Source organism: Neovison vison, chromosome 6 (genome assembly GCF_020171115.1).
Source record: "Neovison vison isolate M4711 chromosome 6, ASM_NN_V1, whole genome shotgun sequence".
Taxonomy (NCBI): Eukaryota; Metazoa; Chordata; class Mammalia; order Carnivora; family Mustelidae; genus Neogale; species Neogale vison.
This window is the reverse complement of record NC_058096.1, coordinates 85,747,753-85,764,119: the sequence shown is the minus strand read 5'-3', so window position 1 is coordinate 85,764,119 and position 16,367 is coordinate 85,747,753. Positions and strand designations below refer to the sequence as shown.

General features: G+C 36.3%; 1 protein-coding gene across 2 annotated transcripts in view; it reads left to right on the top strand.

The window, feature by feature from the left end:
* KPNA4 (karyopherin subunit alpha 4) overlaps window positions 1-4,264 on the top strand; it is a 56,783-nt gene extending 52,519 nt beyond the window's left edge. For both annotated transcript variants that reach the window (XM_044251706.1, XM_044251707.1), the window contains 2 exons: window positions 1,160-1,254; window positions 3,651-4,264. In XM_044251706.1, coding sequence (XP_044107641.1) covers window positions 1,160-1,254; window positions 3,651-3,749 — 194 coding nt within the window. In that variant the 3' untranslated portion in view covers window positions 3,750-4,264. The remainder of the gene's footprint in view (window positions 1-1,159; window positions 1,255-3,650) is intronic.
* Window positions 4,265-16,367: the final 12,103 nt, after the last annotated feature.

Below are 16,367 nucleotides of genomic sequence, written 5' to 3'. Positions count from 1 at the left end.
GACAGGATTCAAGAGAGAGACTTTGAGGTTTTTGAGATTTGATGATCGAGTATTGAGGGAAAGGAGCTTATTAGGCTTTGTCTCCATTCAAGTTATTAATTATCATGAAGTAAGGATACAGTAGAACAAATAGGTTAATTGAGGAAAGGCAAGTAATAAATTGTGTTTGGACATTTTGAGTTGTAAGTACACATGAAACATCTGGTGGAATTATCATGCAGGCATTTTAATTTTATGCTTCTGAAGCCCAGAAAAGAACAAGTCCTCACCCAATCATAGTGGCTAAATTCTTTTTTTTTTTTTTAAAGCAATCCCCATACCTAGCATGGGGCTCAAACAGCCCTGAGATCAAGAGTTGCATACTCCACTGACCAAGCCAGCCAGACGTCCCTAGCTAAATTCTTTACTTAAAGCGGACTCACTACATAGAATGTGTAGAGTGAAAAAAGAAAAAAAAAGAATGTGTAGACTGAAAAATGAGCCCAAAACAACTTCTCCCATGTAAGGAATAGATAAAGAAGAACACTCATGAAAGGGCAGTTTTCAGTTTATTTTGGAAACCTTAAAATTATTACTCCTATAAAGCAAAATAAGATGCATTTTGCTTATCAGTTAAGTTTATATATTCTTTTTAATATTTCTGCCTGTGATTTAATAAGCTCATTAATGTTTATGGGGAAATTCCCCTTCCCCTGAAGTACTGTGGTTGATCTTGATCATTTTCCATAATACTTAACAGATGTCTTAACATTCGTATTTATTAATCACCAGTTTTTTCATTATTTTTATACATGTATCATTAGAAAAACTTGACAGAGGCTAGAAAGTAAAAAGAATCTGCTTTTAACTTGTAACAAACAAAAGTAATCCATGTTATTATTCCTTATAAACATTGGTTATACGTAATCTAAATAGAGAGATGTCCGTTGCTTGCTTAAACATACAAATTTAAACTCTCAGATGGTTAACTTTTTTTTAAGATAAATATGCTTATTTTTTGTGCATAAAGCCTTTTTAAGATTCACCTTTAGAATAGAGTCCCAAAAATCACAGATTTACTGTCCAAAAATTGGGATTATGTGGTCCCAAGATTATTGTAAATTTTTTGTTCTTATGTTTTAAATATTACCATTGTTTCACTTCATAAAATTTCTTGCAGGACTGGAGAAAATTGAACAACTTCAAAATCATGAAAATGAAGACATCTACAAATTGGCCTATGAGATCATTGATCAGTTCTTCTCTTCAGATGATGTATTTAATAATTTTATGGTTTTATTTGTTTTATGTACAAACATAAGGCTAGAAATAATATAAGCTAGGACATACACTTTTTTGGAATGTAATTAAAATAATGTCACTTTCAGAGATAATATTTTAAAGTCCCTCAGGGCATTAAAAAGTACTGGTTCTAAGGGCAAAAAAAGAATTAAGGATTTTTTTTTCTTTTTATGGATTTATTGCCATTAGTAGTTAAAAACAGAATGAGGATTTTTTATTTTACAGGAATGCTGAAGGTTTGCTTGTAAAATAGCTTTTTTTTTTTTAATCTCACTATTGGAAGTTCATAGTTTTTTACCACCTTCCTCCACTTTCCTCTGCTTGTACCCTTTACCCATGGTAACCACAAGTTTGATCTTTCCTATGAGCTTTTTTATTAGGATTCCTCATACAAGTTAGGTCATACAGTATTTGTCTTTCTGTCTGACTTATTTAACTTAGCATTAACTTGCTCTCAAATGTTTATACATGTTGTTGCAAATGGCAGGGTTTCCTTTTAGTCTGTAATATTCTACTCTGTATATATATCACATTTGCTTTATCCATTCATCTTTTGGTGCACATTTAGGTAATTTCCATGCCTTGGCTATTGTAAATAATGCCACTGTGAACATAGGGTTAGAAATGTCTTTTTAGGTTAGTGTTTTCATTTCCTTTGAATATATTGTTAGAAGTGGAATTGCTGAATAATCACATGATAGTTCTATTTTTAATTTTTTGGTGGAAATACTGTTTTCCATTTTTGGTGGAACTACTGTTTTCCATAGTGGCTGTACTAATTTACAGTCCCACTAACAATGCACAAGATTTCCCTTTTCTCTATATCCATACCAGCTTTTGTTAACTCTTGTCTTTTTAATGGTAGCCGTTTTCACAGGTGTGAGGTAATACCTCATTGTGGTTTTAATTGGCATTGCCCTAATTACTAGTGATATTGAGCATCTTTTTATATACCTACTCATCTTTTGGATATCTTTTGGAGAAATGTCTGTTCAAGTCTTTTGCCCATTTTTTAATTGGGTGGTATTTTTTGCTGTTGAGTTATGATAAGAATTTTTCGACACTTGACAAATCAGGCTCTATTTTCACTTGGTGTCTTCATAATTCTCAAATTCTATATTAATAGCATAACGTATTTATAAGCAAAACAGTGATACTGGTATATTCTGTAATAAATCCTTAATGATAGTAGTTAATCTATATTTGAAGATACTATCACTGTTATTTTTGTTAGATGACCAAAAATAAATTTGAAGGTACATAAAATGGAAACAGTAAATCATCAAGAAAGATAAGTTACATATAATGTAAGGTGTAGTATGCAAGAGTATCTTCATATTGTCAGTATATGGTAGTTGAATTTAAAGTATTAACTTATTTTTAATGTTGCTCCTTTGGAAAAATAAATCTAAAAGCAGCTATTCCTTAGAAAATTATGATTAGATATAGCCACCAGTGGATTTTTGATAATTCTCATGTTTTCAAAAAATAATTCATATACCTCAAACTTTTCTACATTATCAAAAAGTGGAATGTTACTAAATATTTTCTTAAGTGTATATGATTTAAACATTAACTTGGCATAGAGACAATAGTAGAAAAGAAAATCTGTGAACTGTTTTCTTATAGATGATCAACCTAAGTCCTATTTAGAATATAATCCTAGTTAAATCAATCAGAAATAAAATTCAGAAAAACATACTCTCTTAAGGGAAGCTTTTATCACATGTTCTAAAGTTGGATTTTTGGAAATCCTAATTTGCAGTTAGGTATACACAAGACATTACGATTTCTAATACCTTAACATGAAGTTCTCTGTTATCTCTTAACACTGTGAAAAGAATAATTCAGACGATGAGCATATTTATAAGACCTATACTATAGGTCAGTGATTTTTGTGGTATTTCAAAAAAGAACCTGCATATATATTATACTCATTATAGCACAGCTATTATTTTACTGTTTTAAGCCCAGATGTCATTTGTCTCCAGTTGCTAGTAAAAAATTAACTAAAGATTACATTTACTCCAAAAGTGACAGCATCAAGTTTTTTAATGTCATCGACTTTTATCTCTCTGCCCAGGTGAAAGGTATGTTAGCGTATCCTCTCAGTTTGAGGTGTAGGACCATCTCGTTTATTACTTATATTTCACTCTTTTGGAAGATACCTATCTTGCATATTCTCTTAAGTTTCCTCTCATTTTGGTGTCCTCCAAGAAAGTCTTCACGAAGTGTTTCTAAAGAGGTGGTAGGACAATGTTGGCTTTCATCATCTGTCTTAGTTTTTTATGGAAATAAGAATATTTCTATAATGTTATTTATGTAACCTTTAAAACTAATTATCATTTACTTTTTCTTTTTTTCTTTAGATTGATGAAGATCCTAGCCTTGTTCCAGAGGCAATACAAGGTGGAACATTTGGTTTCAATTCATCTGCCAACGTACCAACAGAAGGGTTCCAGTTTTAGAAAGATGTTGTGGAAGTTAGGTACAATGCAGCACTGAGATATATATATATATATACATATATATAAAAAGGTTTGATCCATCAAGCTTGGCTCATGGGATCTGCTGCTGCATTAAATCGGGAAAGAAAATGTGAAGATTTCATTTGGAATCACAGAAAATGCCCAAATGAGGTCAAGATGGCGAGTGGGTGCGAGTGAGAATGAGTGGCAAAATGTAACGAAAACTTTACATGAATGCTTATTTAGGTTGTTCAAAGTAAAAAGGGCTACAGGTCACAGATCTTCAGTGCCTGAGAAGGAACATTGACTTACTCTGTATCAATTGAGGGGAAAGTGCAGTACTGTCATCTTCAAGCCTTGTAAGCATAAAAGAGGATATGATGCCCATATAAGTCAAAGGAAACCGAGCCCAGGCCTTGCTATGAAGCAGTGTGTGAGTGGACAATGTTGAATGAATGTCTGGCTCAGTGATAGGGAGTCAGGTTCATCTTTCAAATCTAGGGCTCTTCACTCATGAAGCAGACTCCTAGTCCTGGAGTGACTGTGTACGAGAGTATGGTTGTGGTGCTGTATGTGAACGCATGCAAGCTTGATTCGCCTTCAGGGGGCTGATAACAAACCTAGTAAATCATCAAAGTGAGATCATAAGTGTTAATGTACACTGGACATGAAAACAAAGACCGGTTTAGCAGCAGACATTGGTTTACTCTGCAGCCTGTGTTTTCTACTCCCCCTCTTCCCTATACCCACCCCCCTCCTTTATTTTTTCTTTTTAGTTTTTATTTACTTTACCTAGTATGGCTTTTTAGTTGCTTTTCAAGTCAGAAAACTTTTCAGGAAGGTTTCCCTGTGCATTTGCACCAGATGAATGTTTGATGCTATGAAAAGCTTTCCATATCATCAGAACTAATTTGTGTAGATTTTTGCATGAAAAAAATCATAAATTTCCCTCAAAATAGACTGTGTTGCAGTACACAAGTTGCCATAATAGTATAAAACAGTAAAATGTGCTTTAAAAAGCCATCCTTTTCATTTTCAGAGATAACATAAAGATCTTTGCATGAGGTAAATCTACAGCATAGTTCATTTTTAGATTTTGTTGAGTCCTGTAAAGAAGAAGAAGAAAAAAGTTTCAGTTGTGGTAGAATACCGTGCTGTGTTTAAATGTTACTTGTTTTCAAACTTTGTTTTCTATGAAAATGATATGGAAACTTCTAAAATGGAATTTGGTGCATATGTACTGCTGAATAAAGACCGATGAAGAGGTTTGAGTAGATGTACAAATCAAGTAATGGTTTGAACACCTTTAATAATATGCCTAATCTGTTCAATTGTTTTAGAATCTTTTTATCTTAGATGTAGGCAGCCATGAACAATCTATTTTGAGCCACTTTAGGGAGAAAACTTTGTATTTTTAAAACTTGCATAAAAGTTATGCAAGTGGTTTTTATAAATTGGAATAATACCTCAGTTTTGAGGTTATGCACACTAAATTAAATGTGACATAAATTAATTTGTACAAAAAGAACTCTTTATAAGGTGGCTCATTGTAGGAAATCCTGTGCCTTCCCCTTTGAGCACAAGTGTTGCATGAACAACAGTTTGCTATAAGAAACATACCAGATTAGCCACCATTAGCATCTATATCTACTTTGTGTTTAAAATCAACTGGTAATTCTGAAACACTGTAGAATGGATAAAAATTATTTTGTGATCATAACTCTTTGTTGAACTAGAGTATTTTTGCAGCATTCCTTGTCATCAGAAACATGGTTAAAGTTTAAAACTAGAAGCAGCAGAAAACTAGCTTGTAAAATTTATCCAAGTAGAATGCAGGCTAGGCTGTCTTGGGGAAATAAACATTAAAACTTAAAGCAATGTTTTACATGGGGTGTGTGTGTGTGCTATTTGGATTTTAATGTATATAAATATAAACGTAAAGTTAGAGTGTAAATCAGTGGCTTATTTTAGATTTTCCTTAAGCGTTTGACCTAGAACCAACATAACAAGAAATTTCTTCAATTCTGTACTTTGAGTATAGACATACTAATATTCTAACTCACTGGATCTGTTCAGGTGACACTGTCTTTAGTTCTGGTTTCTCCCTGTCCAGCCCAACATTTTGACCTCTTTTTTCTAGCAAAGTGGACTGAGAGAGACTATTTGAACTGTATTTTACGTAGTATTATAACTTCAACACATGGCTATAAATGGCAGATTACACACAGAGCTTGTTTTTTTACAGAAGGCTTAAATTAACAGAAGTTGACCATAACAGTAGTTTGTATAATCCATGTTTCTTATAAACAGATCTAGCTCAAAGTAAGGTTATAATAGGCTAAATGAGTCCATAAAATAGTTAATCCTGTAATACATCCTAGTTGTGGATGATAATCAACATCTGTGAATACAAGGGGTACCTGATAGTCTAAATATTTCATTTTTCTACCTGTGGTCTCATACAGGACACTGATTTTGTAATAGAATGCTTGGAGGGATTTTTCATTGTCTGAAATTTGTTTCAGCACAGTTAACAGTTCATCATAGTTAGCAGATTTAAACACAACTCTTTGTTTATTCTCCACTGATTAAGAAACGTTATTCATTTTTAACATAGAACATTATTTGTGAGGAGGGGGAAAAATGGAATAGTAAGTCTTTAATAAGCTTAGTTTTCCTGGCTTTTCATGTCTTAAACTGCTTTTTCAGAGCATCAAGCCCTTCTCAAGTTGTATAAAAATGAGAATGTTCTATTACAAATGTGTGAGTAGCCCTAGTCTAAAATATATCTTTAAAGATATTTTTTCTTCTCTAACTTGTCTCATAATGGAATTAGTACTTTCCACATTACTTTGAACCAAAACTAGAACATTCCTATAAGTAAAACTATTAACTAATCATTAAAAATAGATCTGGAAGACTTTTTAACTTTCAGTTTAGGCTTACCTGGTGACTGCATTTCGTAGGTTTTTTTTTTCTTAAGAGGTATCATTGCACTGCAAAGTGATGGGCTTTATTGTAACATTAATTTGTGGAGTACCCTGTTTGGTTTCTCCATTGCCTCAGTTCCCTCAAAAAAAGAGAAATTGAGCTAAGCTCTGTAATTTAAGAAGTGATGTATCTTCTGTTGCTGTATAACAAATTACCACAAACTTACGGCTTAAACCAACATATATTTATTATTTGATAGTTGCCACAGATCGGGAGCCCAGATGCAGTTTAGCTAGATTCAGTGCTCAAGGCCTCACAAGGCGTCAGTCAAGTTTCAGCCAGAGCCACAGCCTTTGAAGGTCGGGGTCCTCTTCCATGCTTGTATGGCAGAACCCGTTTCTTGGCAGCTGTAGAATTCAAGGCAGCTTGCTGCTTCAAGGCTTGCAGGAAAATCTGATTTCAGAAAAGGCCCTAAATCTTTTTTTGAGGGCTCACCTGATTAAGTCAGGCTCACCCAGGATAATCTCTTGACCACAAAGCCAGACTGATTGGTACCTTAATTAACCTGCAAAATCCCTTCCCCCTTGTCCTATACCGTAACCTATAATATCTATCATATTCACAGATCTTGCCCACACTTGGGGAAAGGGGATAATAAAGGGCATGTGCATCAGGGGATCTTGGGAGCCATCTTAGAGTTTTGTCTACCACAAAGGAGTATCAGTCTTTAGATCCCAGAGCAATTTAGAAGTGATCCTCTAGTATATTGCAAGTTTGTTTCTGGACAACCTATTCGAATTTAGTGCAAGCTCTGGACCAGCTTCCTCCCAAAATGCATAAGCATAACAGCTTTAGGGACTCAGGAGTCTGTGAATTTCTGAATAGAAATGGTCTGTCATAATCCTCCCCTTTAAATGATTGCCAAGAGGTGACTTGTCCAGAGTCCCACAGAGTTTTGAAATTACTTGATTGCTTTTTGAGTTTTCAAAATTAAATCATTCGTTGTAGAAATTAAGGTGGTGAGCTACAAACAGGCCAATTTAGCTTCAATCAAAAGCAGTTACCAGTTAACTTTTGAGGTTTGGTGAATTATTTACTTCCTAAGTGTAAAAGTTCACTTGTTGACTGTTTTGAAGGTCATGATATCTGGTAAATTTTTGTACCTTTTTACTTCTTGATAATTTTATTCCTTGGCAAAATTCGTTAAATGTCAGCTAGTAATTTAATATGACTTGAAAAGAAAAATTTGCCCAGACATCCATTCCCATACTCTGAAATAGGAAATCCATGCCTAACTTGATGTTTTGAACGTTTGAAGGAGAAAATTATTTTCTTTTTAATAAATAAGCACACTGGGTTTCCTGGCTGGCATAGTTGGTGGACCATATCACTCTTGATCTTGGGGTCATGAGTTCAAGCCCCACCTCAGAAGTGGAGATTAATTATAAATAAATGAGGGATGTCTGGGTGGCTCAGTCAGTTGGGGCATGATCCCTGGGTCCTGGGATTGAGTCCTGACTTGGGCCTCTTGCTCAGCGGGAGCCTGCTGCTCCAAATCTGCCTGCTGCTCCCTCTCGTGCTCTCTCTTTCTGACAAGTAGATAAAATCCTTTAAAAATAACCCATACTTTAAAAGTTAATCTACAAACCTTTAAGAAAATAAGCACATTAAAGTATGTTTTTAAAAATAGAAGTAGGGTAATTAAAGTTACACTAGATCCCTTTAAGCAGAATCAAGGTGCACATTGACAGCCTTATAATCCAAATTCCTAAATTAAAGGGAGACTTTAAAAATGAAGATTTGTCAAGCCTGTGTTAACGGTGTGACCAGAAGCAAATGGACTGAGTACAGTGTAGAATTGCATATTAGAACAGCAGCAACGTACAAGGAAGATAGATTTAAGACTTAACCTAGCAGTTCCATTAGTTTTTAATATTCCCTTTAAATTCAGGCCCCTTAGGTGGCAAATTTGGTTCAGAATATCCATCTTAAATTGTGCTGTTTATAAATATGACAGCTGGTAACTTGTGAATAAGGGCAGCTGAAAGATTGTTTCTGATCTACCTCTTAACAGAAGACTACTTTATCATTGCTTATATTTTTGTGTCGGTTTCTGCCTTTACAGATTTTGTATCTTGCAGCTCTAAATACACTGCTTACACCAGGTTACTTAGCTTTTCCAAACCATCAATTCTTCCAGTTTTATTCATGAAGAGTTTTTTAAAGTTTTTATTTATTTGACAGAGACACAGTGAGATAGGGAACATGTGCAGGGGAGGGCAGGAGAGGGAGAGGCAGGCTTCCCACCAAAAGGGAGCCTGACATTTGGCTCGATCCCAGGATCCAGGGATCACGACCTGAGCCAAAGGCAGACACCCAACAACCCATCATGAAGAAATTTTTTATAGTCTTTTCCACTTTAGTTTTTCTGTTACTCTGGAAAGCATGAATCCTATTTTCCCTGCCCAGATCGTACTTCTATTTTGTATAGCTGATGGATTCCTTGATATTCTCTAACTTTACCTGAGATTTCATCTGTTTTTATTCCAAACAACTGTTTAAAGTGTCTAATCAAAAAATATATAATGTCATTTTTGTGATGTTCCCTATCTCCAGTTGTTTGCCTTCTGGATAATTCATTCAGCATCCTGTCTTCTCCATTCCTCTGTCTTTGGAGCCTTGTGAGAACCACCTTTCCCCCTTCTTCTTTACGTAGTTACCATTTCACTCTGTACACATACTAATCAACGCTAAATATCCAGCTCTTGGACTTAGGGGAGGGTGTTTTTCTTATTTCAAAGCCCTCCCATTGGCTTATAATTACGGGATTGGGAAGGAATCAACATAGGCTTATTTTCTCCCACCATAATACCATACTTTTTTTGTTTTCTACAAGTTGTCCCCTTGTTCAACTCATAAACATAAAACTTCCCTATTATGGATATTTTCTACCTCCAACCACTTCCCTTTGTACTGCCACTGTACTCTCTCCATAAAAGTTAATATTCTGCCTCAAATCTTTAGATCCCAGGGTGGTCTTTGGGGTGTCCCACTTTTGTAACTATGTAACTGGTGCATTAAAACTGGTCTTTAGCTCCTTTTCGCCCCCTTTGAACCATTTTAGGATGGTTATAGGATAGCTGTTAAGCTGTTAAGGTACTTAAGTTCAGTAACCTTGTTCCAGTATGAGTCAACTAGTGCTCAGAGATGCTAAAGAGAACTGAAAAGTTGCTTTCCTGTTCTCTCTATCCCCATGTTCCTTGTTTTGCAGTTCTGCCCAGCTACCAAGAGGCAGTAGTTTCTGAGTGTCTTTTTTGCATCCTAGTTTTCTCAGCTCCACAGTTCATACCTTGAATTTTCCAGATCTCTGTCTCCTTCCAGAAGCTGAATTTGTCCAATACTGTCTGCTAACCTTGCCATCCCCATTAACTTATTTTGTAATGCGTGTCTTACATTTATGGGAATTTTTCAGTCTGTGGAGTCTGTCAGTCATTGGTCTTCTCACATCACCATTTCTCCATCTTCCTTTCCACCGGGATTGTAAGCTTCTTAGGGCAAGATCTGCATATAAACAAAGCTCCATAAGCCCCCATGAAGGTGCCTTGAGTTCTGTGAAGGTTTACAGTGATAATGATGCATCCTCTCTGACAAACTGATTGTAGGGACTACTTCTAAAAATCATCCTTCTATCTGGAATTTTAAAATTTGCCTCATTGCACATGAGGTTCAGAATGTTTCCTGTCAGAAGGAAAGATACTTTATTCCTTGCCAGATGAGTGGTCATTTCTTCATTTTTGATGTTTTACCCAGTGTAGGATCTGGATATCTGACATACATAAGGTCTTGAAAAGGATCTTTGTGGGTTTTTCAAATACTGGTTTTACATACTATGAAGCAGAAGCAGACAAATATCTTAATACTGATGTAATTTTTTTTAAACATGTACTTTATTGAAATAACTTTGCATCATATCAGTAGCTGTTTTTACAAAGAAGCTATCCAAACCTATGGTTTATCCAAACCATAAAGGTAAGTGGTTGCTGTTTTAGTCTATCTGTAGAACAAAATTAATAGAATGCTATTTTGGTTATTGATGTTGCAGTAGTCATTGATTGAAACAATTGTATAAGATTTCTTTTGCCTGAGTAACAGTTAAACAAATTTTAGTTTCTAGAAATAATTAGGAGCAAGCACAAGGAACTCCCTCAATTTTGTCTAGTCCCAATCAGAACAATTCTAATAATCATCAGGGTGTTTACCCATTCTTTTCCGCTATCACAGAGGCTTTTGATACAAATTAAGACCTTGGCCCATTTGGTAATCTGGCTTTATTCTTAATTATTGTGGGACCTTGTAAAGTTATTTTATCACTATGTGCTTCTGTTTCTTCATCTGAAAAGTGGAAAATAATCATAATGCCTATTCAGTGGGTTATTTGACAGCTTAAAAGAGTTATTAGTCCATGTAAAATGGGCACCTGGGTGGCTCAGTTAAGTATGTGCCTTCTGGCTCAGGTCGTGATTAGAAGATTCTGGGACTGAGTCCCTCATTGGCCTTCCTGTTCAGTGGGGAGTCTGCTTCTCCTTCTGCCCCTCCCCCTCCCCCCTGCTCTTGCTCTCAAATGAATAAATAAAACATCCTTTTTAAAAATTTCATGTAAAACACTTTGAATATCCTAGGTAGATAATAAGTACTACAACTGCTAGGGGAAATTGCCTTTAACTTCAATTGCAAATAAACAGAGAAGCTCTTTTCATCTTTATATTTGGTAAATATCTGAGAACCCACATTGGACTAGGCATTAAATCAGTAGCTTGGGATACAAAGCCAATTAAAATGTAGCACTTGCTCGGTTTATGGGGAGAGACACAGTCATAAGTGGATAAACAAAAAGCAGTAAATACAATGATAGATGTACATGATACCTTTGTTAGACCCCACTGTTTGGAGACTGTATGACAGCATTTGATGGAACACACAAAATTAGACTTATTATCTCTGGATTCACTTATTTCCACCTTCAGACTTTTCTTGACCTATTCAGACAATTTTATTCAAACCCTCAACCCCTGCCTCCCCCTCATTCTTAGTAGATGGTCTTTCCTATTTGGGAGGTGGAGGGAGTTGGGGGGGGTGGCAAAGAGAACTATATGGGAGGAACTCCTCAGCTCACTTCCAGATTAGAAATCCACATATAGGGGGACCTGAGTGACTCAGTAAGTTAAGCAGCTAACTCTTGATTTTGGCTCAGGTCATGATATCAAGGTCATGGGATCGAGCCCCATGTCAGGCTCCATGCTTCATGCTGAGTCCACTTGGGATTCTCTCCTCTCCCCGTGCCCCTTCCCCTGCTCCCTCACGTGCTCTCTCTTTTAAATAAATAAAATCTTTTTTTTTAAAATCATATAGATAATTCATCCATTTCTTTCTGCTCTGTTTAAGAAGATACTTCTCTTCATAACCAGGGCAGTCACATCGTCTTGAATTCTATTTCTTGCTATTTCTCAGGAATCTCACACTATGAATTACGGCTTTTCTTTCTATCCAGCTATTCTTCAGTGTGATTTTTTTAATGTGATTCTATCAACATTTAAACATGCTCAGTTATTTCCTGTCTTAAAACAGAAGTGCAACACTACCATTCCAGCTACTACACCATCCTCACTTTACTATCAAAGCCAAAGTTCTCTTGAGAAGTTTGCTTGCTCACTCCAGTTGCTCACATCTCATTCACTTTCAGTTTCCTTACACAATCTTACAATCTCCTTTACCCCATAATTTTATAAAGCCCTTGACAAATCACCAGTGCCTACATTTCATTAAATTAAATGGGCAGTTTTTCTCTTTATCTTGACTCAGAAACATTAAACGTTTGACAACAAAATCAATGCCTCATTGTTTTTCCTCTTTGATCATTGCTACCTCTTCTCATGCCATCTCAGACCTTAGCCAACATTTTGTCTCCTTTCTAGAAATCTTTCTAGTCATTAAATGCTTAAAAGAGTTTATAAAGATTTTATTTATTTATTTGACAGAGATTACAAGTAGGTGTGGGGGGGTGGGGAGCAGGCTCCCTGCCGAGCAGAGAGCCTGATGCAGGACTAAATCCCAGGACCCTGGGATCATGACCTGAGGCAAGGGCAGAGGCTTTAACCCATTGAGCCACCCAGATGCCCTGCTTCAAGAGTTTAATTCTCAGCTCAGATTCTCCTCTCACACTAAACCCTCTTTATGCAGACACAATAGCCAAACTTAAGTGACCATCTATGACATGCCCACTGATCCTAATTTAGTGTCAGCTTTCTCTGAAATCACCGTACTGCCTCCTAGTTCCCATTGTATATTCTTTCCTCCTTTGTTGAAGATTAATTGACTATATAATTGTGGATTCATTTTTGGGTTTTCTATTCTGTTGATCTATGTGTCTATTTTTGTGCCAGTACCATACTGTTGATTACTACAGGTTTGTAATATAACTTGAAATCTTGAGTTGTGATACCTCCAATTTTATTTTTCTTTTTCAAAATTGCTTTGCCTTTGGGGCCTTTTGCTTCCGTACAGATTTTAGAATTGTTTGTTCTAGTTCTGTAAGAAATACTGTTGGCATTAAAAATATTTTTTTAATATATAAATAAAGCCTTAGGGCACAGGTGATTCAAGAATAAATACTCACAGAAGGCTACCAAGGGTAGAACAGGACCTTTACATTTTCAGAGGCGAATCATGGGACAGATTGTTGATACAGGGCATTCTTGGCCAAGGGAATTCTGAACCCACATACAAACTTGAATGTGGAATAAACATGGTGCATCCTATCCGGCGCCTGGTTAGTGAGCATATGACCTATGGTGCCAGTCCCATACTCAGCAGGGCCCTGTGCTTGGCCTAAAACAGTGCTGTCACCACCTGACCTTTTCATCATTTTTTTCTTTTTGTAATTAACATATAATGTATTATTTGTTTCAAGGGTACAGGTCTGTGATTCATCAGTCTTATACAACAACCAGCACTCATCACAGCACATACCCTCCCCAATGTCCATTACTCAGTTATCCCATCCCCCAACCTACCCCCCCTCTAGCAACCCTGAGTTTGTTTCCTAAGATTAAGAGTCTTACGTGGTTGACAAACTGTTGGCATTTTGATAGGGATTGCACTAAATCTGCAGATTGCTTTAGGGAGTATAGACATTTTAATAGTATTTGTTCTTCCAATCCATGAGCATGGAATGTCTATTCATTTCTTTGCATTATCTTGAATTTCTTTCATTATTATTTTATAGTTTTCAGAGTACAGGTCTTTCACCTCTTTGGCTTTTTCCTAGATAGTTTTTTGGTTTTGGTACAGTTGTACATGGGATTGTTTCTTAATTTCAGATTCTGCTCCTTCATTATTAGCGTATAAGAATGCAACGGATTTCTGTACATTGATTTTGTATCCTGCAACTTTACCGAATTCATTTTTCAGTTCTAGTAATTTTGGGGTGGGGTTTTTAGGGTTTTCTATGTATGGTATCATGTCTTCTGCAAATAGTGGAAGTATTACTTCTTCCTTACCAATTTGGATGCCTTTTATATTTTTCTTGTCTGATTGCTATGGCTAGGCCTTCCAGGAGTACTACGTTGAATAAATTTGAGAGTACACCTCCTTGTTTTGTTCCTGAACATACAGGAAAAGCAGTTTTTTCCCTTTGAGTATGATGTTTGCTGTGGGTTTTTCATATATGGCCTTTATTGTGTTATGTTCCCTCTAGACCTACTTTGTTGAAGGTTTTTATCATGAATGGATGTACTTTATCAGATACTTTTTCTGTATCTTTGAAATGATCATATTGTTTTTATCCTTTGTCTTACTGATGTGATGTGTGATCACACTGATTGATTTGTGAATACTGAACAACCCTTACAAAAGACAAACTAATACTCCTGCATCCTGGGAATAAATCTCACCTGACTGTGATGATTTTTTTTTAATGTATTATTGGATCAGTTTGCTAGTAGTTTGTTGAGGATTTTTGCTTCTGTGTTCATCAGGGATACTCCCTGTAGTTCTCTTTTTTGGTGGTGTCTTTGTCTGCTTTTAGTATCAGGATGATACTGGCCTCAAAGAATGAATTTGGAAGTTTTCCTTCCTCTTCTATTTTTTGGAACAGTTTGAGAATAGGTATTAACTCTTCTTTAAATGTTTGGTAGAATTTGCCTAGGAAACTCTCTGGTCCTGGACTTTTGTTTGTTGGGAGTTGGGAGTTATTGATTCAATTTCCCGTTTGGTATTTGGTCTGTTCAAATTTTCTATTTCAGCCTACTTCAGTTTTGGTAGGTTATATGTATCTAGGAATTTATCCATTTCTTCTAGGTTGTCCAATTTGTTGGCATAGAGTTTTTCATAATATTCTTGTATGCAGCCCTTGCACCAGTTAGTAAAGGTGTAAATGTAAAGGAAAAATTCTTGAAGGAAATTAAAAGTGCTACTTCAGTGACTACACAAAATGGTAAGAAAGCAAAAACAGCCTTATTGCTGAAATGGAGAGCATTTCAATGGTCTGGATAGAAGATCAAACCATCTACAACATTCCCTTTAAATCAAAGCGTAATCTGGAGAAAGACCATAACTCCCATTAGTTCTCTGAAGGCTGAGAGAGATAAGGAAGCTGCAGAAGAAAAGTTTATGCTAACAGAGGTTGGCTCATGAGTGTTAAGGAAAGAAGCGTCTCCATAACATACTACAAGATGAAGCAGCAAGGTCTCATATAGAAGCTGCAGTGTATTATCCAGAAGAGCTAACTAAAATAAGTAATAAAAGTGGCTACACTGAACAACAGATTTTCAGTGTAGATGAAATAGCCTTCTGTTGGAAGAAGATGCAATCTAGGACTCTCATTGCTAGAGAGGAGAACTCAGTGCCGGGTTTCAAACTTCAAAGGACAGGCTGACTCCCTTGTTACAGGCAAGTGAAATTGGTGGTTTTAAGTTGAAGCCAATGCATATTGGCCATTCTGAAAATCCTAGGGTCCTTAAGAAATATGCTAAATTTACCCTGCCTGTGTTCTAGAAGTGGAAGAACAAAGTTTGGGTGATAGCACACCTGTTTACAACATGGTTTACTGAATATTTTAAGTCCTCTGTTGAGACCTTCTTGGGGGGAAAAAGATTCCTTTCAAAATATGGCATTGAGGGGTGCCTGGGTGGCTCAGTGGGTTAAAGCCACTGCCTGCAGCTCAGGTTGTGATCTCAGGGTCCTGGGATCAAGTCCCACATCGGGCTCTCTGCTCGGCAGGGAGCCTGCTTCCTCTCCCTCTCTGCCTGCCTCTCTGCCTACTTGTGACTGCTCTTTGTCAAGTAAATAAATAAAATCTTAAAAAAATATATATGGCATTGAAGGAGCACCCAAATGCTCTGATGGAGATGTACAATAGGGGCACCTGGGTGCCTTACTTGAGTGTCTGCCTTCGGGTCAGGTCCTGGTCCCAGGGTCCTGGGATTGAGCCCAGCATCTGGCTCCCTGCTCAGTGGGAGCCTGCTTCTCCCTCTCCCACTCCCCCTGCTTGTATTCTGCCTCTACCAAATAAATTTTTAAAAAATCATCATTTAAAAAAAAGATGTACAATGATATTAATGTTGTTTTCATGCCTTGAACACAACATCAGTTCTGTAGTCCATGGATCAAGTCTTATTATTTAAAAAATAC